The sequence below is a fragment of the Protobothrops mucrosquamatus genome, unplaced genomic scaffold, assembly GCF_001527695.2.
Source record: "Protobothrops mucrosquamatus isolate PMUCROS unplaced genomic scaffold, P.Mucros_1.0 scaffold368, whole genome shotgun sequence".
In the NCBI taxonomy this organism is placed as follows: Eukaryota; Metazoa; Chordata; class Lepidosauria; order Squamata; family Viperidae; genus Protobothrops; species Protobothrops mucrosquamatus.
This window is the reverse complement of record NW_015386702.1, coordinates 130,126-155,608: the sequence shown is the minus strand read 5'-3', so window position 1 is coordinate 155,608 and position 25,483 is coordinate 130,126. Positions and strand designations below refer to the sequence as shown.

General features: G+C 40.4%; 1 protein-coding gene across 1 annotated transcript in view; it reads right to left on the bottom strand.

Moving 5' to 3' along the window:
* Positions 1 to 20,929, bottom strand: part of PRIMA1 (proline rich membrane anchor 1) — a 59,264-nt gene extending 38,335 nt beyond the window's left edge. The window contains exon 1 of the mRNA XM_015815693.1: positions 20,797 to 20,929. Within this exon, the coding sequence (XP_015671179.1) occupies positions 20,797 to 20,889 (93 nt within the window). The 5' untranslated portion in view covers positions 20,890 to 20,929. The remainder of the gene's footprint in view (positions 1 to 20,796) is intronic.
* Positions 20,930 to 25,483: the final 4,554 nt, after the last annotated feature.

Genomic DNA, 25,483 nt, shown 5'->3' with positions numbered 1-25,483 from the left:
TTTTTCTTCTAAACTCTTCATTGTCTCTCTTTGCTTTTACTTTCTAACATACGAGAAGTGAATTCGTAACTGAGTAAATGGAGGGCATAGTTTTCTGATCTGAATCTGGATGGGGTTTGGGATGGGAAATAGATTGTTACCTTTTGTTTCCCCTACAGCCCCCACCTACATCAAATGTCTTGCATTTGCCACTGGAAAAAAGAGTTACTTTCTGCATGGCTTCATATTCCCAATTTGGCCCTACATTTTCTGTTGCCTTACTTTTTGCTCTAAAATAGTTTCCCCCCAATTTTCTCTTACAACCACAATTGAACCCAAAATTTCTATCGCTAAGAAAGACAGTTGCCCCATTTTACAACATACCTTGTCACAGTTATTAAGTGAATCGCTGCAGTAAAGTTAGTAATATAGTTGTTAAGTGAATCTGGCTTCCCCATTGAATTGTCAGAAGGTCATAAAAGGTGATCACATGACCCTGGGATGCTGCAACTGTCATCAATACATGCCAGTTGCCAAGCATCTGAATTTTGTTCATGTGACATGGATGCTGCAATGGTTGTGTGAAAATGATCGTAAGTCATTTTTTTAAGTTCCATTGTAACTTCAAACAGTCACTAAACAAACGATTGTAAGATGAGGGCCACCAGTATGTCTTTTTATTCTCAGGTTTGCCATTCTAAGATCTGATAATAACTACTATCTTTGAATCTTCCTTTAAAGACCATTATGTTTTTATTTAATTCTATATCCTCTTATCCTGAAGTGCAACCAAGTTATTTGTGAACACTCACTGGATCCAAATGCAATGCAAATCTATGCTATGCATAAACAGCTAATAAGAACAACTCCAAAATAAGAATCTGGCTGAACTAAACTCTAGCAGGGCATTATGGGAAGCTGAGAGGATCCCAGCAAGCCCTGATAGGGATTTCACAATCCCGATATCTTCAGAGGTCCCTGGATCAAACACAAAGAGAGGGGTATTATCTTGACCAAATACTGAAATAACACCTAAATATATTAAAGAAATCACAATTAAACAAATCTTTAAAGTTAACAACAAATAAAATAAATCAGAAAAGAATTTTTTTTAAAAAAAACCTCAAGCAAACTAAAAACAGTTTTGTCTTGGACAAAACTTGGACAGCAGCTCCGATCACACTTTGCTCGCACAAGCACAAAGCCGAAGACCCCAGCCTGAAGATGACGAGTGGGACCTCGTTGAAACGTCGCCAAGATACTCTCAATCTTACACGGGAAAAGACCCGAATACGCCAAGACCTACATACCTGTACCCGTGAATATATGTGTGTGTGTGTGTGTGTGTGTGTATGTATATAAAAATTAACTGCAGGCCCTATTTTAAAAGACAGCAGAGTTGCTGCTTAGTCAGCAATATTTCTCCTAAACAATGCTTGTTGTAGCACATTTATACATCACCTAAAAAGAAATGAAAAATGCTTTCTTCATGCTATTTTATAGTATATATTTTCACCAATAAATTCACACCATGAATCAACTGACATTTTGTAAGTCAGATGGCAAATTTATGGCAGAACTCCAGAATCTATTCCTATACACCCTAATTTTATTTTGCTTATTTGTATGTACTGTATATATTTGCATATATAAATAATGTATTCACAAGACGTACAGCTGATTAGTGTTGATTTCATTACTGATAGAGTTATTTAAACATTCTAAGTACAGAGCCTTCTACAAACTTGCAGCCAATAAAACATTACAAGGATACCACTCTGAGAAGGCTGTTGTCAATCATCACTCTTGGGAAAAGGCAATGACAACATAAAGAGAACCACAATTCAGCCATGCTTCCTGAAAGTGAGGCAAGAAGCATGATGTACATACATAAAATCTCTGAAAATGGATCTTAATTGCATTGCAGTGAGTAAAACTCATTAAATTGAAATAAAATGCTTTTGAATCAAAGTGTCTAGAATTATGTGAGGATCACAGGATAGTGGAATTAAGGTTAATTTATTTTTCTATAGTTTATAATCAATATCTAAAGTAGTTTATGCACATCTCCTAAGTTTCCATTTTACAAAATACTACAATTTGTATGTTACTAAACCGAAGTGTGAAACTAATGTATGTCTCAATAGGAAATAGACACACATATATGTATCAATTTGATTTAGACCAAAATCAGAAAACATGAAAAATCGTATTAGCAATTACTCCTGTGGCCATTTTATTCAGCTCATTATATAATTACTATATAATATTAATCTGTTGAAAAGGAACCATTGTGATTTCTTTGATTTCACTGCTAACAGCAACACAATTATATATACAGCAGTATATTTCTTTGTTCAAGGGGGGGGAAAGGAAAAACACCTAAGAAATCTACTAGTACACTGGTACAATGCAAATCATTTACATGGCCAGATGCAGGAATTTAAAGTATTTTTCCTTTGATCCCTTGGAGATAGCATTTTATATCTTAAGTACCTGAGGGAAAGTAGGCAATTTTTTAAACGGCAGGCTTAGCTGAACTATAAAGAATCTTGAACTCTACATGTAAGAAATCTTCAGTGCTTTAAACCAGGGGTCCCCAACCTTTTGGGCACCAGGGACCGATTCTGTGGAGAAAGGTTTTTCCATGGACCAGAAGGGGCGTGGTTTCATGTGCTGCCTGCATCCCGCGGATGGGGCTTCGCTTGTTAGCACAGACCGGTTTCTAACATGCCGCAGACCGGTGCCGTTCCATGGACCGGGGGTTGGGGACCCCTGCTTTAAACAGCATGTTGAAGCCTATTACTAAACTTAGAGAAACCAAATTTGTGCCAGCCCTTCTCTTAAGTTATATTAAAAAAGCCATTTCATTAGGGAACCCTCAAGAATTCTGAAGGATTGTTTGAATACTGCCAATGTAGTATTGTTCATCTCTTAAGCAGAATTCAAAAAACAAAAACAAGCCGCACAACTCACCTCAGATATTTTATGATTAATTTTAACCATACCTTAGTATTATACCTAAACAATGCTCATTTACAGCGAATAATCCCACCGTATTACATACAATTGTAGGTGTAGTAGAAATTGCTATAGACAGAAACATGGCAAGCAAAGTAGCATAACCAACAAGCAAATGGTAAACTCTGCAATGGTATAGATCAGGGCTTTTCAACTGGTGGTACACGTACCATCGGTGGTACATTGACACATGGCAGATGGTACGCGGCCCTACCCAGCCAAGGGTAGCGGGGGAGGGAATGAGCCAAAGTGGCATAGCACAAGACTTTCCGTGAGAGAGTCATCAGGAGCTGCAGGGCTGCTTGGGGCGAGACAAAGGCCCCAGGATCGGCACTTCTGGCTCACCTGGAAGAGAAAGGAGGAGGGGGTGGAGACAGGAGAGGCTTGGTGGGAGAGGGAGAGAAGAAAAGACTCCGGAGAAAGAGGCAGAAGAGAAAAGGCTTTTGTCACAGAGTCGGTGAGAGAGAGAAAGAGAGAGGGAAAAAAAAAAGGAGTTTGAAGGAACATGTGCATGAGAATGGGAAGGATTTGGAGGAACATGTCTGTGTGTGAGAATGGGGAGATATTGGAGGAACGTGTGTGTGAGAATGAGGAGGGTATTAGAGGAACGTGTGTGTGAGAATGGGGAAGATATTGGAAGAATGTTTGTGTGAATGGGGAGGATATTGTAAGAACATGTGTATGTAAGAATGTGGAGGATATTGGAGGAACGTGTGTGTGAGAATGAGGAAGATATTGGAGGAATGTTTGTGTGAATGAGGAGGATATTGTAGGAACGTGTGTGTGTGAGAGAATGGGGAGGATATTGGAGGAACATTTGTGTGTGTGAATGGGGAGGATATTGGTGGAATGTGTGTGTGTGTGTGTGTGTGTGTGTGAATGGGGAGGATATTGGAGGAATGTCTGTGTGTGAATGGGGAGGATATTGGAGTAACGTGTGTGTGAAAATGGGAAATGCTGGGTGAGCCGTGCTTTGCAGGATGAAGCGGGCGGACCTATGCCGGCAGGCCCGGCGGCAACAGGAAGACCGCAAAGGAGGTAGGTACTGGGGGGAGCAGGAGGCTTTCCAGCAGGTGTTGCCAGGCCTGCAAATGCAGCGCTGCCCCTCTGCTTTCCAACCCTGAAATTCTGGAGTAAAGTTGGGCAGCCTTTGAGAGCTGCTGACAAGTTGAAAATCTGCTGTAGTCTCAGCTGCTACCCCCTTCCTTGGCCGGCCGAGACTGGAGTGCTCAGCCTTTAGTCGGGGCTGCCGGCATGGTGGTGGGCGGGAGCACTGGGGGAGCACTGCCTTGCAGGACAAAGCAGACGGAGGTACTTGCAAGTCCCGTCCCAGCTATGGCAAGGAGCTGCATCGGCATCTGTGCCCAGGGGGCGAGAAGGAACCAGAGGGGTGCGGAGGCTGGGCTGCCTTCTGGCCCACTGGATTCAGATTTTCCCTTTGATTGGGGGTGTATGGCCTCTGTCTTTTGGCCATGCAGTTCTAAAATCGATGGGCTGCTGCTGGGGAGGAGAATCAAAATAGGGCAAAACAAGCATAGTCCACCATGGTTTATTGATTGCAAAGTTTTCCTTGGGTTTTCCTATCCCTTCCTGGGCTAGTAAAATCACATTGGCAAGGTCTGTACTGAACACCTGGCTGCAAACTACTCAACCGGATTTTAACCTAGCCTCTTGTGCAATCGCAGGCCACATTCTGGAGGTAAGAGGATGTAGTAATAGGAGAGAGCTGCAAAATTGATTTGTTATTTATTCTTCTCTTTAGCAGCAATAACTACATTCTTTGATGACTTTGCTAGCAACCTGCAGGCTGTGAACATTCCTTTCCCCCTTGGGGAAAGAATTCAGAAGTGCTAGATTTATTTTTCCTGCTAATTACAGTACACCTTGTTGGTTGTTTAATTGTGCTTATGAGAAAAAGATGTGCCTGAAATTAAAGGATGTATCGATTGAGTTGTGAGACAGGAAAGGGAAGTACATGGACCTATGCACTTCCAGTTGCATACGTTGCCACTAATATTCTGACTTGACACCTGCATGCTCTCAGGGCCCAAAAATTATCTTCTTTCTTCATAGGGCGGTATTGTGGATTAACTAAATTTTTCTGGGTTCTGGTTTTAAGGTGAGTATCCTGAGCTACAGAGGCCTTTGATCTTCTTCTTAAATACATAATAATAATGAGAACTAAAGGCGCAAAGGGAAGGCAGATTAGAAAGAACGAGACCTTTTGGGGTCTTCAATTTCCTTCCTGTTAAGAGTTCTTTAATAAGGTTTGCTCTTCCTTCCTAACATCAATAAAGGTGGTTTTTCCAGAAAATATGTGAAGAGCTGTAATTAGTGATTTAACTATATTTTCTTTTTGGCTATGTTTTAATTTATATATAATGTATGTTTAATCGAGGAGGGCTTGGAGAGGTAGAAGTGGTCAATAAGGAGGCTTCACCTTGCCCTCCAGACTTCTGTCTCCCCTGCAGATCTCTGGAGAGGAGGAGAGGGTGGCAGGGGAACTGTGTGAGGGAAGGCTGCCCCAACAAGCCAGCATCCTTACCACGCACAATTGGAAATGGGAATTCCCTTTCGAGAAGAGCCAGCCTCCCTTGTGCAGGACCTGGGAGCGCTGCTCCGCTGCCATCTCCTCTTGTTCTCCAGAGATCTGTCAAGATAGAAGTTGGACTCCGAAGAAACTGCTTCCTGCAAACGTCCTCCACCTCCTGCTTTGTTGGGAGGGGGCACTGGACAGGGAAAAACACCAACGATGTCTGGGATTGGGAAAAGAACATCTCTTTAGCATGCTATACACACACATACACACACACACACACAAACATTCCAAGCTTGGAGACTTGTATCCACATCTGAGCTAGCAAATTGCCAATCATGCATGGGCTTGGGGAGAAGGCCCTCTCCTTCCTCTGTGGATAAAAGTCACCAAACCTGAAATGTGGTGTGTATGTGTGTGTGCATGTGGCATGTGCGCATGTGCTTGGCTACTAGCAGTTTGGGGAGGCGAGGAGTTTGTGGGGCATCGAGTTGTCCCCATATCGTTAGCCAGTGCAACTTGTTCTGTTCTGACCCAGCTGTCTCGAGTCAGCTGTGTCCAGTGAGTGGTGTCAAGCGGGCTACCCCTACCTGCTAGGCGACTGGTGGTATTCGAATATTGCCATATCCTAAAAGTGGTACAATCTCTGAAAAGATTGAAAAGTCTTGGTATAGAGTAGTGTTTCTCAACCTCAGCAACTTTAATATGTGAGGACTTTTAGATGTGGCTGAGGAATTCTGGGAGTTGGTCCACGCATCTTGAAGTGGCTGAGGTTGAGAAACACTTGTGTAGAGAACCTGGTGACACAGTTGACAAGAACAACAGTCCTTGGTTTAATCAAGTATTAAATCATGTTGGAAGCAGCAGTCTTTTACTGCTGTTGTCTCACCAACTGTTTCAAAAGGCCCTCCAGCTGTGGTTATGGAGTCCCTATCTTACTTGTGTAGATTCTAGCTCTCTTTTCTCCCTATTGACATTCCAACTTGAGGAACCACCTCAATTCTCTGACAGGGTAATTGCTTGAGTCAAGGCAGATAACATAGAAAGCTAGGGGAATTTTTTGGTATAATCCTGATAAGGATAGCCCAGCAGCACATTTGTCTTTTTCTTTTTATTCCAACACCTATAGCAGTGGTGGCGAACCTATGGCACGTGTGCCAGAGGCGGCACTCGGAGCCCTCTCTGTGGGCACACATGCCGTTGCCCCAGCCTTGCCTCCTCCTGTGACCCCCTCCTCACCAGCAGCCCCCCCTGGAGGAGAGTCGCCCCCGAGCATGGCCCACACAGAGCAGCGCAGCCGAGGATATGGCAGCCAGGCAGCGTAGACAAGACTCTGCCCTCACACCCCATCGCGCACAGTTGATGCTATGGGGCGCGGGCAGAGGGCGTGGCTGCAATGGTGCTGCTGGGCTGCCTGGGCGATCTACCGCGGGCCCTGGAGGTGGTGAGTGGCCCTGCGGGCAGGCAGGATGGGGGCGGGGCAGGGGGTGGAGTGGGAGCAGGGCCAGTTTTGGGGCATTCAGTCTCTAAAAGGTTCGCCATCACTGACCTATAGTCTCCTTCATGTTTTCCAACACCAATACTTTTTTCTTCATATCAACATAGTTTTTAAACTCAGCAAGCACTGTCTGCAAACATTCATACCCTGCTGATGTAGCTAATTCACAAGAATTTTCCCTTCTCTACAATAGGAGGCATCCTACCTTCTCTCTAAAAAAGTGTGAAAGAGTAGATATCCTGCATAAGTAATTTTCTAGCTTCTGCTTGAAACTTGCAATGAAAGCAATGCACTGTCATCTTTGGGAGTAACTGGTTCCCTTGCTAAGTTGCAATTCAATTGCAAACTGCTTTCTGAAATTTAAACCTATTATTCTCTCTCTGCATTCTGAAACAAAAGAGAACAAATAGATCTGAGTATCTGTGCTATACAAAGTATTATTGACATACTTTCAGATACTTGACAGTACTCTTACATTATTTGGTTTTAGATCTTCTGTAAAATTTTTGCATGGCCAAATGTTTAATTGGTCATACCGTGAAGTTCCAAATTCTACTTTTTTTCCACAAATTTTCCTGGACTGGGCTGTTAAGATTAGTATTTATCAGTAGAGATGTTGGGAGGGTGAATATTTGATATATTTTTTTTTAAAAAAAGTTGAAATCATTAGCTAGACTTTTTTGTCCTATCCCTTATCCAAACTCCTATAAATTAAAAAAAATAATGAATTAAAAATCTCTGCCCTACATCTTTGGTGATGCCATCACTTCAAATACAGCAGACTGAAAAGAGTACAACATAAAGTTTACTCCCAGATACAAAAAGTTTCTTCACTCTTAACGCAGGAAGCTGGGCACACAAATCCAAGGCCTGATTTTCCTCCCTAAAAGCAAACTTCTCTTCTTAGCTTATTGGGGGAGATCCATATGATCCTACACCCTATGCTGCACAAACTATAAAATGTAGTCCAAGTGATAGAATAAATTAAAAAATAACTATCCATATAAATAAAAATGTAAATGTTCGTTTGTTCAAAATCTTAAATCTCTGAAATTTCTTCACCAATTGCTTTGAAATTTTGACACAATGTTGCATTCGAATACGCGCATGTTTTTATATACCTATATTATATAGATGTCACACCTGTGACAGGTAAAAACATGCTTTTTTTGAAAAACAGCGCCATCTGTTGGACATAAAAGCAACACACGCTAGCATTGTGAAATTAAACATATTACAAACGTGCGCTTTCTCTTTTCTTTCTTTTCCATTTAACCAGACTGAGCCACAGCAACGCGTGGCCGGGTACAGCTAGTTTTAAATATTTTTAGTGAAGCAGATGATAAATATTTTAAAGTAAATGAGGCATTCCTAATCAGCATACTTATTATCATACAATTCAGAAAAATGAAGAAAACAAAACCATATATTATCTTTTTTATAAATAAAAACAATTTTTTAAAGGTTAGAGCTCTACATTCTATTATAATCTTCTATGACAAGCAGAGATTTATACAGAAACCAGGTTCTTTGAGATGTTTTTGAGTGAAAGTTGCAAAGGCATGAACACCCTAGGGCAGTGATGGTGAACCTTTTAGAGACCGAGTGCCCCAAAACTGGCCCCAACCCTATTCCACCTCCCTGCTCCACTCCTGCTCTGCCCCCCCACCCCCCGTCCACAGGACCACTCACCGCCTCCAGGGCCCACTGCAGATCGCCCAGGCAGCCCAGTAGCGCTATGGTGGCCACACCCTCTGCCCACGCCCCGTAGCATCAACTGTGCGTGATGGGGTGTGAGGGCAGAGTCTTGTCTACACTGCCTGGCTGCCATATCCTTGGCTGCGCTGCTCTGTGTGGGCCACGCTCGAGGGCGACTCTCCTTCAGGGGAGTTGCTGGAGAGGAGGGGGTCGTGGGGGGAGGCAAGGCTGGGGCAACAGCAAGTGTGCCCACAGAGAGGTCTCCGAGTGCCGCCTCTGGCACCCGTGGCATAGGTTCGCCACCACTGCCCTAGGGACAGCTTGCTTAATAAAGGCAAATATAAGGAAGTAGGTTATATAGGCAGTAAATAGCCTTGAAGAAAGCTCCTGAAGTAAACTGCTGTAATGTTATAGGCAGGCACAACCAATTTAGTCTAAGGTGGTCAGAACCTGTCCTTACCTATAGACAACAAGAGAATGTCTATAAAGAATGTGGGTGCCTGAGCAGGGGGTTGGACTAGAAGACCTCCAAGGTCCCTCCCAATTCTGTTATTCTGTTAAATCTTCCAGAAGAGCAATGTGCAGATGATATAACGTAACCTTGCCTGGTTATTCATAATTAATTATATGAATATTAAATGAGTATGTACACAGCATGTGAAGCATATATACTGCTCAAAAAAATAAAGGGAACATTTTACCATGGAACTGAAGGGGTTTGCATTCCCTTTATTTTTGTGAGCAGTATATTTTGCTTTGGTTTCCATCCAAGGGACTTTTCTCTTTTGGGAGAAATGCCTGATGATGATGATGATCATCCCCCTTCCCCCTTGTGCTAGGTGGAAGGGCCAGCCGAGTATAAGGCAGGAGTGGGGCAAAAAGGGCAGAAATGGGGGAGGAATAGGTGGGAGTTGAAACACCCCTGTGATCGTAAGTGTGGACAAGCTGCCAAGCACTTGAATTTTGACCATGTGACTGTGGGGGCACTAAAATGTCCATAACTTCAGGGGCCATGCTACCACTTGTTCAATGCCGCTGTGACTTTGAACAATCACTGAACAAATAGTTGTTAACCGAGGATTACTTGTAAGTAAGAACACTGATAAGATTTCAATATAAAAAAGATAGAAGTTAGTAGCAGACCAGGTTATTGTATATAACCCCAGTACATATCACCTCACACAAAATGTCAAGATTTGTTCTCTCTTGTTCCAGAATGCAACAGAAAGTGAGCAATCATATTAGATTTCTCAAAAGGCAGATTCTGACTCAATGTCAGAAGAAACTAGTTGCCATTGAGATGAATTTAATAATGAAGCCTGTTGCCTCAAAAGTAGTGGAAAAAGAAGAGGCTAAACAGCCATCTGTCTGAGATGCTTTAATATGGATTCCTGTACTGAGAGGGCAATTGGATTTGATGCCTAAGTGACTATTTCCAACTCTACAATCTTATATAGACATAAAATCAGCTTCTGCCGCGATGGGTCAGACACGACTTCGCAATTAACATCAACAACAAAACAATAGAAAAAACTCCATGTGGGCTTCTTTATTTAAAACTGAATATACATTATTGCTAGAAATCTGACAAAGCATGATGACTCATAGGATCTATTACTGCTCCTTTCTTTCTCTCATGCCCACATAAGATGTCTCCACTTTTGGCAGATTAGAAGGTCTCAGAGCTTTTCCCTCCAATGAAAGATTTTACTAAAATAGGTCTGTTCCCAATCATATAGCTCATGTATAACTAGCATACATTTAGTTTACTACTAAAGGAAGAAATCTTTTGCATGAAGTCACAACTGTGTGTTTAGCTACTGATTAGAATTTGCTCCTTAGATGTTTTGGTGACATTTCTTATCAGAGGAAATAATACTGGATTTGTTCCACTGCAATTTGTCCTGATTGAAATCCCTTATTCTGAATCTCATGGTCTTCCTTAACATATTGTTATCAACTGATGAGAATATAGTTTCTGATGATCTGTAAACACTTTTAATCGTTACAGTATTTTAAATAAATGTGCTTTGTAAAGTGACCAGGAATCAGCTGATTTCAATCATGGCCAATACCACATTCTTTCAAAACTCTGTTTAAATGAAGCTGGCTTTTAAGGGGGTTTAATTGTCTACAATATGGTAAATTAGCAGATATATTTAGAAAAAGAGCAGGATAGAAGTTACAAACCCAATAATTTTTCCCCTTTTCTTTTTCTTTAATAATTTTTGTTGTTTAATCTTCAATAAATTTATTTTGTTTTCCTTATTTTTTTTCTTCCCTCTCTTTCTCTCTCTGCATAGACTCTAATATGGAATAAATAGTCAAGGCTAAAATCTTTATTATACAATTATTTTGCTCTACAGTAATCTGTAGTAGTGTTTTTCATAATACTATGTTAGACTTTTTATTATATGAAAAAGTCTAATAGTTTTATGGTTGTTTTAGTGATATCCTAAACTGTAATTAATACTGACAGAATATTCCTCCTTTTGTTTATATTTAATATTCTAAGTCAGTGTTTCTTAAACTTTTTCTCTCAGGACCTTCTCACTTTTAAATGTTTTGAAAGATCCCTAAGAAGCTTTTGTTTATCTGGGTTATATTTGTATTTTCATATTAAAAATTAAAATTAACACATTTGATGCTACTATCACTTCTCATGATTATTTGTTGGGATTTTAATATTGTATTAATATTCAACTTAGGCTGGCAGATAATTTTGATTTTGCAGACCATTGAGAGGATCTTGTTGGACTCCCAGGGGATTCAGGACTATGCTATAAAAAACACTGCTTTAAAATATTCAATTAACAAAATCTCAACAATTTTATTTATTTATTTATTAAATTTGTCACCCATCACATCACAGGGCGACTCTTTAATACTGAAAAAAATATCATTGTACAGAAATAACAATGTATTAAGAGACATAGCAATAAAGAGGGCAAAATGAAAAATAAATTGAGCTTGTATTAGTTTCTGTCATATGTAACTATCAGAATATTAGTGCATCATCTTAATTTACCTAACTCCTTTTAAAACTAGTAGCCATGTGGTGGTGGCAAAATCCACTGTTTAATTAAGTTTTACGTGAAGAACCTGTCCTTCACTTTGCTGAAGGAACTCAGTCATTTTGAATGTTTACCCACAAATGTCTTCCCCTCCATATTGTGCATGACCTTCATACCTCAAATTTGGTCTCCCTGTACTTCATTTCCCAAACTAAATGAAAAATGTATGGAGCTTTTCTGGGTGTTTAATGATGTCCCTTGATTGGAGCAGTCAAGTGCACACCTCCTTCAAAATTATTGCATCTTCTTGGGAGATTTAGGGGACTATTCTGAGTCAGATGTCTAAATTACCCATCAATTACCATTTTGTTCTAGCATCTTTGGCACTGACAAACGTTCACTTGCAATGTTCAGGAAACATTGTTGGACAACAGAAGGGGGTTAATAGTCTGTTGGGCCAAAAACTAGGAGAAGCCTGGTAGCCTGCTCACACATTTTACTAAAGGGCATAAGCACATCTATTGAAGTGAACTGCAGCACAGAGTGCTTATGCCTTTTAATAAATTATGGGGGTCCAAAAGGGGGTTACCAGATTCTTCTAATGTTCAGGAGGATTCTGTCATACTGGAACAGCTATGACAATGGCCAGGGAAGTAAGACAATTTTTTTAAAAAGTGAACCCTTAGCAGATAATCTGTAATCTACAATTTCAACATATAATTAGAATAGCTCACCCAACATCTGAGGCTGCATGGGTCTGCATTTCTCTCAACTTTTCACAAAACTCCTGCACTCTGCAATCCTCTTTTAGGTTAAATTCTATAACAGATCATTATTAACAGGGTTAATTGTATTAGTTATTGTACTGTTGCCAGTGCAAATCAGCTGAAGGAATGAAAGTCATAGAAAATCAAGTGCTAATTTCCACCTGAATTAAAACTCCAAAATAAAGTGGTGTTTTGAACAATGTAAAAAAATATCCTAAACTTCAGCAGTGCAAATATTTCAGCAGTCCAAACATATTTTAAGATGTTTTTAAAAGCCATTGTTAACTGATGCGTGCAAGTCGTAAGAAACAATGCAGAGTGAGGTCATAAAAGTCAAGATGGCATCTATGACTGAGCCACTGCAGCAACCATTTTGACTTTTTTTCATTTCCCCAACATTTCTTCCTCAAAAATCAGACTTTTTTTTGCCTTAGGACTACCTTGTGCCATGAAACTAATTTGAACTTAATGAAAAGAGAATAGCATTATTCAATCAAGTGTCTCCAAAACACTTTCCTTCACTCCCAGCTCACTGTTTTCTGCTTGTGTACACAGTCTGAACTAGTTATGAATATATTTTGTATATACTTTTTACAAGACATAAATATCAGCTGCTGCAGTCCTGAGGAAAAGGACTTGCTTTAGTTGCTAAAGTAAAACAGCTCTTTCATATCAACAAAGGATTTTCTTTCAGTGCAGTAGCAGGTCCCAGGAGCCATTTTTGTGAAGGGAGGAAAGGTTAAGCTCATTCATTGTTACTCTTTCTCTCTGTCTGCTACAATCCTAATAATTATCTCAGTCTGCAGCTACAATTTGCATTTAAAATGCACAGACACATTTAAAGCCATGACCAATATAGTCTTGAAAAGCAGAATAAAGAGAGTTATAGAACAGTAAAGATTACTTCCACTTGCACATCTATATCATGCTCGAATCTGTCATAGTCAGCAGGAATTGAACCCAACTTACAGGAAACTGGCCTTTTCCTTACTAGTGATTTATAATATCGTATAGCATCATACAACCACCACTGCGCTATTATAATTGTGAGACCAGCTTCTATATTCTTTCAGTGTTTGCTTGGTGACACTAGAAGATGCTATAAATTATTAGCAAGGAAATGACCTTTACTTTTAATGCTACACCACCCGCTACACACACACATTTCCTCAATAGAAAATATCCTCTCTATTTTTTGGGTGTCAAATCCTAAGCAATGACTTAACAGATTAACAGCATGCTTTCCTTTATAATGGATAATTGACAACATGTGGTAGTCTACAGTTGATGTCAGTAACTATCAGAAATAGTGTAGTAGTAAAAAGGCATTGTAAATAGAGATTATTATGGATGGGAATTGCCCAAATAGTGTTTTAAGGTTAGAATGGTTTGGAGAGGGAAACAATTTCTATTTCCACTTTAACCTCCCTCCCAACTCGCTTAAATCACACTTTTCCCAGAAAGAATTCAGACTATTTTCAGAGTCTTAAGCCTGGAAATTTGCTTCCAAGTTTCCATTCTGTTGAGCAATATCCCAACTAAACAAGCAACAAGCTGAAGAGAATTAACAAGATGATAAAAATAAAAAGAAAGATAATGTCCAGAAAGGAAAAGGGTCCTTGGATATAAACACTCATTTAACTAATATTCATATAATTGAGTATGAAAGCAAGGTTACATTATCTCATGTACACATTGCTCTTTTTGAAGATTTATAACAGCTGAATTCTTTAGAGACATTCTCTCATTATCTGTAGATAAGGACCAGTTCTGATCAGCTTAGACTAAAGTGGCTGTGCCAATTTTTAACTAATGCAGGTTAGTTCAGAACTTTCTTCAAGACTATCTAATTCAGGGGTGCCAAACTGGCGGCCCGCGGGCTGGATGCATCATGCACAGGCCATGCCCATCAGGCTCCGCAAAGGCAAAAAATGTTGCGATATGTCACGTGACATAACTGAGTTTGACATCCGTGATCTAATTCTTCCTACTATCTGCAGAATCTGCTTGCTTCATATATTTCCCCTTATTAACAAAACTCCCCCCATAATTCTTATTGTAAAACCAAAAATCCTTTCAAGAATGTTAAAAACCACCCTGAAAACAGCTATTTGGGCTCTTTCAAGGTGGAGATGGGAGCAGTTTGTGTCACAAGCCTCTTGCCTCCACTTGCACACTTAATTTTGTGTTATATCACACATGTATAGAGAAAGGGGAAGAAACAAACTGACAGAAAAGGACTGAAATCTGTCTTTTGGAAATCATACTTGAGCAGCATAATTTTTGGGGTTTGGGGAATGCACTTAGCCCTCTCTTGTTCTAAATTATAATTAAACAAATTTTAGTCATTTATACACCAGCGTATATGTTATCCCATTCTACAGACTATTGGTTGTTCCCACTAGGACTGACAAATAAAAATTAACCCTAACACATTAACTCCATAACTGAGATTATAAAGAAGTATTTTTTGTTAAGACGCTCATCAAAGCAGCCAAGACAGTTTGGATCAAGATGGCCTTTGGAGATTTACAGCACACCTGCAAGGGGAAAGGTATTTCTCAGGAGAAGGGTGTTCCAAAACACTGGGGCTGCCACCAGAAAGCACATCCCAGTCTTGGGCACCACCTCTTCATATCATAAAAGGTAGGGACTCTTGCAGCCCTTCTTGGGGGAGGGGGTCTGACACAAGAGACACTTTTGGCCAAGAGAGACAGTCTGGAGTCAGTTGATATGTTCTCTTTCATTTATAATAACTATAATATTTCTTCTGTACTTCTTGTGACTAATGAAAGAAGGAAAAAAGGAAATTTGAGAAGCTCAATGGGTTTCAAAGTAACAAGAAAGTGTTTTTTTAATGGAAGTGGATGCTTTCTGCCTCTCTGCAATTGCACAGGTGCAATACATGATCCAAATTCATCTGTGTAATTTTATGATATAGTTTAATGGTGGGTAGGGAAGATGAACTGCTGCTTTTGTATCTTTTGAATCATTGTTCCCAGTTTCCATAATTGATGGCTATTGCAAGCCATTGTTTTAGGAATCTTCCCACATTGAGTGTTGAATTGGTTATTCCAATCATCTATAAAATTGAAATAGTAATAGCATCACAGAATTTAGGCAAATCTGAATTATGGAATATAGTCATAATGTAATGTATTAAGACCGTAGCCAAAGCTCTGGGTTCTGCTGGGAGTGAACTGGGGAGGTTGTACCCTTTGTAGATCTCCATCATCATCCATTTCATGACTGCTTGTCACTACTGATTTCTATCTGCACTGTTAGGTTTTGCTATGTAGCATTGGAAAAGTCTACCAATGCTCTTGTCCAAGAACTCATCAAACTTAGTGCTGGTACAAATTCTCTGCTATCCCTTCTTACAAGCCCAAGGCAATGGAACTACATTTTACCTAAAAATTGAAGCATGAAACTCATTCTCTGCCCCCTGTTGTTCTTTTCATATTATTGTATCTATATCAGAAATTATATACTGCAGGTTTTCCCTGCTGGTAGTCTTAAATGAATTTTCAGCTGATATGAACGAACTGAAAGTACCATATTTATTTGTCACTAACTGTGAGGATATCACATTTCAAAGTGTCTAATATTTTAATGTTTGCCAAATAAGAAAGATGTTATTTATTGAATATGATGTTTACATCAAAAAAGCAGCAGTACTGACTAGCAAACAAGGGAAGGAGAAGCAACACATGCTCAAATTTTATGTTAAATTTTAAAAGGCTGTAGTATGCATATCCCTAATACTGCTTCAGGCAACTGTTTTATCTCAACTAGTTATGCTTTCATAAGCAAGAAGGAATTCAAGCAGATGACATCTTTTAACATTCTAAATATGGATATTTTAGATTTTATAAAACATGGTGGCTCCTAGTGTTCAGCAAAAAAGAACAGGAATCCCTTGGAGATTCACCATAGAAAGGTTAGAAGTAGTATTCAGTGTTGACCCTATTTTTAATCAAAGTGTATCCTATTCAAGTGAAACATCTAGAATATTGCACATCTTTATATAGCATTGATCTGAAAGATAGTATTATAGTATTTTGTTACCTCTGGTAGAATAATCCATCATTTAAATTCTACAAGAATCTAGTTCACAAACTCATGTTGTATGGTGGTTAATTTTATTCTGATAGTTCAACATGAATAAAAAAAATGGTTATGTTGATAAAATCACAGCATTTAATAATAATAATAATAGTAAAGTTGGAAGGGACCTTGGAGGTCATCTAGTCCAACCTCCTGCTCAGGCAGGAAAACCTATACCATTTCGGACAAATGGCTGTTCAGTCTCTTCTTAAAAACCTCCAGTGTTGGAGCATTCACCGCTTCTGGAGGCAGGTTGTTCCACTGATTAATTGTTCTAACTGTCAGAAAGTTTATCCTTAGTTCTAGGTTGCTTCTCTCCTTGCTTAGTTTCCACCTGTTGCTTCTTGTCCTGCCTCCAGGCGCCTTGGAAAATAGCTTGACACCCTCTTCTTTGTGGCAGCCCCTGAGATATTGGAACACTGCTATCATGTCCCCCCTCGTCCTTCTCTTCGTTAAACTAGACATACCCAGTTCCAGCAACCGTTCCTTATACTGTATGCTTTAGCCGCCAGTCTCCTAATCATCTTTGTTGCTCTTCTCTGTATTCTTTCTAGAGTCTCAACATCTTTTTTTCTTTTTTCACAATCTGAATGCAAACACCTTTCTCCCAGGCATAATATAAAGGCTAGGCCATGTATTCTCATTAAAGTTATTCCATAATATTATCTTTGCATAACACTAAAGCAGGAGTGTCAAACTGCTGGCCCGTGGGCCAGATGCATCATGCCGAAACCGCGCCCATCCCAGCTCCGGCAATGGGGAAAAAGTTGTGACATGTCGCGACACGTCACGTGGTATTGCAAGTTTGACACCCCTGCACTAAAGGGTCCTATGAGCTGAGTTCGAGTCCTATTGATATAGACATTTCAGCACAGTTTTCTTAATAACAAGAAAATATACATCCCTATGCGTACTTTGAGAAGGACAAAAGCAAATAAAAATAGATATTGTTCCATATTTTGTACTTTAAATGCTTTGATTTTACTATCTAATTTGTTACTTTGTATAATGTGTATTACCTAAAGAGTTTATATAACAGTTGCTTATGTAAGTTTTAATGATTGATTGAAAGGTAGTTGGTTTAAAAAAGCAGTAATTTTCTTATAATATCTGCCTTATAAACATGTCCAGTTTTCAATTATGTAAGCTCATTTAGCCACCCAGCTTCTAAAGCATCACACACAGCAAAGTGAGAATCTTATTTAGCAGTTGGACAACTGATAGATCTAAAGACCAACAGAAAGTTAAGCCAAATAATTTAAATATTAACATCTGCCACACTTATAAGAGGAAAACTTAGTTTTCTATGTCCTCTAAGCACTCAATTTATCAGTGACCCCATCAAAACCAAGCCAGATCATAAGCAAAGAATCAACTCTAATTGGACTATACTGCTGCTGCCTGAAATAGATGATTAGTATCCTACTTACTAACAGATTCATTTTTGAACAGCTATTTTAATATTGCTAGTGTTATTAAGAATTAAACACCGTCAGCATTACTGCAGCTTTTGTTGTTACTCCTATATGTATTTATAATGATCACTAGTCATCACCACATATAAATATCAAGGTCAAACTGCATGGCAAATTGCAACCAGAGAGCTGACGAAGCTGATTCAGTCTGCATTCAATTCACAGTTGCATCAGATCTTGTGCCAAAATGCTAATAAAATTAGGCTATTTGGAGAAACCTTGTTTTGTACACACTGCCACTACTGTCATGAGTCTTGGAAAGCCCTCTTCCTGTCAACACAATCAAAGATGAAGTCCTGTTCCAAATGAACAAACTGCATTTTGTAAGCACCAAGCTCAAGAGCGTTGAGCATTTAAATATGCTGGAAAAGACTTGAGTCCCTTGCATATTATAACTTGTATCCTTTTCAGTGAGGCAACTAATGCTGCAGTTTTTGAGGTTTGGATTTTGTTTAGAAAATTATTTGGTCTGATGCAATAAAATAGTACTATGGAGGATTAACAATTGTACAAGCACTGTTCATAAATAAAGACAACATATTATCTTTGTATGGATTCATGCAACATATATTACAATTGAATTACACATCCAAAGCCTAAAATCAATGCCAGAATGCCAGAAGTGGCTTTACAGATACATAAATATTTATTTGAAAAGAGCATCATTGGAATGTAAAAGAGGTCTAATACAGTTAGATTGTTAAACTTTTCTTCTTATGGGAACTTCCCTAAGTAACACTACCCCCATATAGCATCTAATTTATCTTAATTCAATTATTAAGTATTTTGCCATTAAATATACAGATCAGTTAAGAAAGACCAAATGCCACAATGATTAGATGGAAATTCATATAATTTATCCAAAAATTAAGCTTCTAAGCATACTCTCCTTTTGAACATTATAAACTTTAAAATGTTTAGAACTTTCTGGATCAAATAAAACATAACTTGATTTAACACAGATTTTCCAGACTTAAAACTCTTTTCAGAAACACTTCCTTATCATGAAAAGCAACTCCACCACTTCACTCAAAACTTCAAACGAAATATTAGAAAATCTTTTCTGATGGCAGTTCTAGATCTGATTCTTTATCTTATTTCCTTTCTTCTTGACCCATTTCCCTTCTCTTTATCTCTTTATACCCTCCTTTGAAAATTTATTTGCAAATAAATCTAATACAGCTCAGTTTGTTATTTTCAGACAAGTGTGCATAGAATCGTAGTTAGTACTTATAGACAGCAAGCCTAATCATATTTAGTTGAAAGTATCACTAGGCTCAGTGACAATTACATCTGAATAAATCTAATTAGGACTCATACTAATTACTTTTCCTTTAAATTAAAACCAAATTTCCTCAGCCTAAAAGAGAACCAGTTTAGTGGTTAAGGTGTTGAATTAAGAGCAGGAAGACCAAGGTTGTAACCAAGTTCAGCCATAGAAATTCACAGGTACCCTCTCTCAGCCCAACCTATCTCATAGTGCTGCTGTTGTAGGATAAATAGGATCACTGCACATGCTCCTTTGAACTGCTGTACAAAAATGGGATATAAATATGCATTTCTCATTGTTTTTATATGAAAACAAATTAGATTATAATCAACAAGGCCAAATTACATATGACCAAAACTTTAACATTGGTCTTTCCCATTCAAATGCAAAACAGCAAGTAGAAAGGCAATTTAAGACACCAAGGAACAAGTTAGGAGAAAGTACAGCTGTCTTCAGTACCAAGATCACACACTAAACTGATTTCCAGTGCTTCCACTACCAACACCACAGTTCAAACAACAGTGTTACTGGAAGGGGACAGGGCACAAATGCTGGAATACAAATATGTGAGAGTAGCTTCAGGATACTCTCCTCATCTGTGCTCTGTCACACCATCCAAGCTTGCTGCTATACTTGCAATCTGCTCCTCAAAGGAGCAGATCCTTCTTTGAAAGTACAAGACTGAGAGTCTAAGGTTTAGACATTTGTTTGTAGAATCAAAACTGGTACTCAAAATCCTACTTATTAATCTGATATATTAAGTAGAATTTTTACACAAAGCCTTAAGTACAGTGATAGAAGATATGTGGAATAAATCACATATAAAACAATCAAACTAATAAAAATACCAAGCACTTCAACATCAAATATTCTGAACCCAATCAATGATGATTTTGAGAAAGCGTTTCTTCTTCTTTTATAGTTATCTCCAAAACCTATGGCTTCTAAAGTACTGTAATAGGCACATTCAGTTGTCCTGACAATGATGAAGCTTGTGGCGCCTCTAAAACTAACAGCCTGATCAAGATGTGTCAAAGAGCTAGAGTCCACACTGTTAGCTGTGCAAAGATATGCCAATGGTGAAATGTTGAAAAGAATCGAAAGCAAGGGATCCGTGGACAAATACTACAATAACACCACATTGTTAAAATCATATAACAGCTGTTCTGGAGTTCTCTCTACCCTTATTAGTCCTACATGCAGAATACAAATAACCTGAATTTATTAACTACCATACACTTTTGCACCTTCCCTCTGAAACAAGTATATTTTGCTGCCAAACTAATTTTATTAGGTCTTCACGAACAGTTTGCAAAGTACTTTTCTGCAGGAGTTGAGGCTGCTTTGAGAACTCAGTCCTGAACGAAGCCTGAGAAATGCACCCTGGCAAGGGAAGAAGAAAAAAAAAAAAGGGGGGGGGTCTTCCATTACCTGAATGAAGCCCCACATAGGATGGAGCATCCAGTGAAGCAGCAAAGGAGGCCAGCAGCACTGAAGGAAGAGCAAGGCTTCTCGGATTAGCATCGTGGTGGGTCTGGAGGAAATGGGAGCTCCTTCTCACAATCTGGGTACCTGGAGAAAGAAATCGGATAGCCACAGTGCTTTACTGAACCCAGTTCCCACCATACATGGTCCCTCTGCCCGCTTCCTTCCCCCCACACATAACAAGTGCAAATTGAAGAGGGAGTAAGTAGCCTGTTTTTCCATATAAAGTATTGGTCAAAGCACTCCTCTAACTTCATAGGTTTGGGGAGGATAAAATATAAAAAGAAACAGGATAAACATATATGGCTTTAGAAGAGACACACTTCAGTCAAAATGAAACTTCCCATTAGCTAGGCACATTTCATCTCGGGCAAGCGGTGCATTATTATAAATAAAACTATATATAGCGCCAACAGGACCTTCCTTCCACCCCGCCCCGGGTTTAGGGTAGTTGGCGAGTAACGAAATCCCCAAGGAATCAGAAGAGAGTTGGTGGTGCCGACGGGGGGGGGGCGCGGGGGGAGACGCCATCTATTCAGCCAAGACGAAACCCAGATTTCGGTTTCTCCCGCGGCGGCAGCAGCTGTTCACACGTCCTCAAACTAATAAATGACATTTCAGAAAATCCCCTTACCCTGGAGGGCGGAACGGGCCCGCGTCTCGACAGGAGGAGGCCGTTGCTGCGCTTCCTTTTACATCGTGGAGCAGAACTGCTGTCGGTGGAAGCGGAGGGAAAGGCAGCTTCCAAAGAAAAGTTTTGCGGGAAAACCTGCTCTTTTCCGCACGGCAGATCCGCCCGAAGTTCCCCTTTTGCTGCTGCCGCTCCACCACCACCACCTAGCGCCGACACAGTCCGCTCACGGAGGGGGGGGAGGGGGAAAACTCTTTTTCTCGGAAGAGAGGAGGGTCCCCCCCCCTCCCACGAAACGCGTGGCTGTGATGTTGATGGAGAGCCGGTCTTCTCCTACGTGGCTCTGAGGCGATGAGGGGGGGGGGCAGAAAAGCGGGAGGAATCCGAAGGTTCCTGGCGGCTGGAGGCAGGGCAACACACCAGATCCCAGATCCCAGATTCGCTGTTTTCTTTTTCTTTTTCCTTCTCTTTGCAAGGACTCCCGAGCAATGGGTATTCGTGGGGGGGGGGGGGGAGAGAGAAAGGAGGGGGTATCACGGAAGGCGCCTGGTGAAAATCAACCCCCCCCCCCCCGACCGCGGAAAGAAAGAGCGAAGAAGCGCTCCGGCTCTCTTGCCTCTCTTAAGTAGTGGGGATTGTTTGCACCACTCTAGTAGCAGAGCTCGCCGTCTCGGCTCCTCAGACTGTCCGTCATCCGGCAACGCCTGGAGGCAGCGGCCGGAGAGAGGGAGCTCACGGGATGAGCTGGGGAGGAGGACCCCTCGGCTGGAGAGGAGCAGAGGCGCCGGCCCATCGGGAGGGAGAGAGGGAGGGCGGGCGGGCGGAGGAGGAGTGGAAAGGAGGCTGCGAGCGAAGCCGGAGGTTTCCCGTCTCCCCTGCCTGCGACTTGAATCACTCCCGTATCTGGTGCGCCGCCGGGTCTGCAGTGATTTTTCATAGCTAGCGAGCAAGTCAGTTGTGGACTTGGCACTTGGCTCGGCTGAGCGTGTCGCTTTTGACTTCGTGCGCGCGTCTTGCTGCCGTCCGGGAATGAAAGCAAACCCCAAAGCTCAAAACTAAAAACACCTCCGCGCTGCTTCTCAGAGAGCTCTCCGGGCACACGCACACGACCCGCACACACACACCCCCTTTCCTTGCACGCTACTGGGGGCAATTCATAAGCTACTAGAGCCCCGGAGGCCAGGTGGCGCTCTCGAAGGAAAAGCTGCGCCTGGGTGGTGGGTAGTCGGGTTCAGTACCGAAGAACGTACAACTCTCAGGATCTGGGATATGGGCTTGCGCTTCAACTACCCTCTAATCCTAAACTAGTGTTTCTCAACCTTGACAATTTTAAGGCATGTGGACTTCAACTCCCAGAATTCCACAGGGAGTTGAAGTCCACATGCCTTAAAATTGTCAAGGTTGAGAAACACTGATTTTCTGTGGTCAAAACTAGTCGTTATTTATGGCTCTTCCAAAGTTGGAATACGTTCCCCAATAGCCCTGACCTTCTAAAAATGGATAAACAATAACCAAATCCTATCCTATCCCTAAACATACTTAATTGCATCTTCCTGTGATGGTATACTGCACCTGTTCCTGGAGGTTCTGTTTAGCTGTTGGGTCGTGTGATATTTTTTCTCTTTTTTTTTTGCCATCACACATTTACTGCAGTAGTCGGGTTTGATAGGGAGAGAGGGGATGCATTCGGGACAGTGAGACCAAAGAAAAGTCAGTTGTGATTTTATAGAGAAGGAGAGTCAGGCAACAGAAAAGATGGCATAGTAGACAGGCTATGAAATGCAGTTTCCCAAAGCTGTATTTATTATCCAACCTTTTCTCTTTCTGGAAAGAAGGCTGACTTTCTTTTCAATCAAGATTTTTGAAAAAATATTCCAGTAATAATTTTTATTATCGCTTTTTGATTACTTGCATTCTGTTTTAGTCTGTTGCTACTTTAAATGGCCTAGAATAGAAATTAGAAATAATAATATATAATCTGTACACATAAAGAAAAACAGCTTCAACAGATGGGGCACCTGTCTGAGCTTGGGTAGCAGTCTAATGGGAGACTGGGCCTATAGACTAGCCAGGAAGTTTTAAAAAATTCAGGAAGAAGCTAATGGCAAACCACATCAATCCTCTTATCAAAATAGCAGCAGGGCCATGAAGTCACTAGAAGTCAGGCTCACCTTCGTATTGCCTGAAATGGAGGATCTCTGAGCAATATGCAATCAAATGGCTAATATGTCTGATTCCTGGCTGCAGATAACCCAAGACACTTTTACTGCCAAAAGCAAAACAAAATATAACACTCTTACCTTTCATGCGCAGAACCTGATCACATTGGCAGGTCTCTGACTTCCAGCACTGGCAACACAATGCCCTAATATCCTCCATGACACGTGGGGGCAGTAAGCTCTCATAGACAACTCTATCTTCCTTCATTTACCCAATATTCTTTACCCTTCAACATCAGTCTCGCTCTGTTCAGTGGCTGGGCTTTTCCTAACCAATTAATAAAAGTAATATTACTATGGCTGATGTCCTCAATTATGCTAAATAAATGCCTCATCTCCTTACTTAAATTAAGGAGGATGCTTCTGATTGCCCCAATTCTTTCTACCACTCCCTACCTTCTTTTGCAGCTGTCCTCATTTCTATTAAATGCTTATTTTAGAGGGACATTGCTGAAAGATTGCGAAGTAGCTGCTTGCCTGAGAATTATAGAAATGTACTGCTTTTCATACACCATGGATTGGTAGATTTAAACTAGAGGCTGTCATTAGACAGTCTCTTAAACCCACTTAATACTACTGGTTGACAATGGAGATAAACAAATCACAAGGAGATAGGAGCAGTGGTATTCCTGACTCAGGTTGTACCAGCCTGTGAGAGCCACTTGTTCATTTTTGGGGAATTTTGTGAGTGACTGAAAGTGGAGCTAATGTGCCACCCCTAGTGCACCAATCAGTTATTCTGTGGCATGTGTGTCAACAGTATGTAAACAATCATGCTAATTGAACCAGTTCTTAAATAGTTACCAGCATACCACTGGATTGGAGGGTTGTGAGTAAGGAGGATTGTAGCTTGACCATCCTTGAATTAGATTCTGAATACAGAATACAGCAGATTCCCACACTCTTTTAGGTGAGAGAATTGAGCCCAAACTATCTGAAGCAGAAATTTTTTTTTTCCTCTGGATCACATAGCAAGTTACATAAAGATTGCAAATATTTTGACTATCACATATGACTGTACTGGAAAATATTTCATTTCTGATGGAAACATAGTAAAATGGAGTCATTGAAGACCCCACCTTAATCACAAATCAACCCCAAAGCTTACTGGTCCTTTATTATCTCATTACAACATCTAAAAAGATCAAACATCTCAGAACTTTTATCTTCAAGAATTGAATTAGCACTTCATGGAAATAATTTCAAAAGCACAAGGACTTGTAATGACAATAAACTGTGATTTCCCCATAATATAATTTAGTTTTCCCCACCAGTTCCTTCCAGAAGCTTTGGACCATAGGTTCCATCTTCTCTGCAGCCAACCTGCAAGTTTCACACTGTAGGCCAGAAACCAATCACAGGCAGAACTCTGGGACATCGAAGGATAAGATGGTCTGTTGTGCGTTGGTGTGAACTATATGCTCACCTATTGCCTGCCTTTCTGGAGAGGATAAAATGTGGCAAATCCTAGGCTCAGCTGTCTAAAGAACAACCTAGTCCAAAATGTGCAACATGTTCCCCTTTCCTTCTTCCTAGGGACAGCCAAGGTGGGGCATGGGGATAACGACTCTCCTTGAGTGAAAAAAGAAGGCTTTCTTTGACATCTGAGTAAAAGAGTAGCTTTAGACAGCTAATTGTGGGCATTATGAAACAGCAGCATTATTTTTGGTTGCCCAATTTATTATTGTCATTTGACTGCTTGGGATGGGGCAGATTGCTCCTCAGACCAGGTGGATTTGAGGAGAAGGGACCTTGGAGCAGTGAGCTCTTTGCTACTCTACTT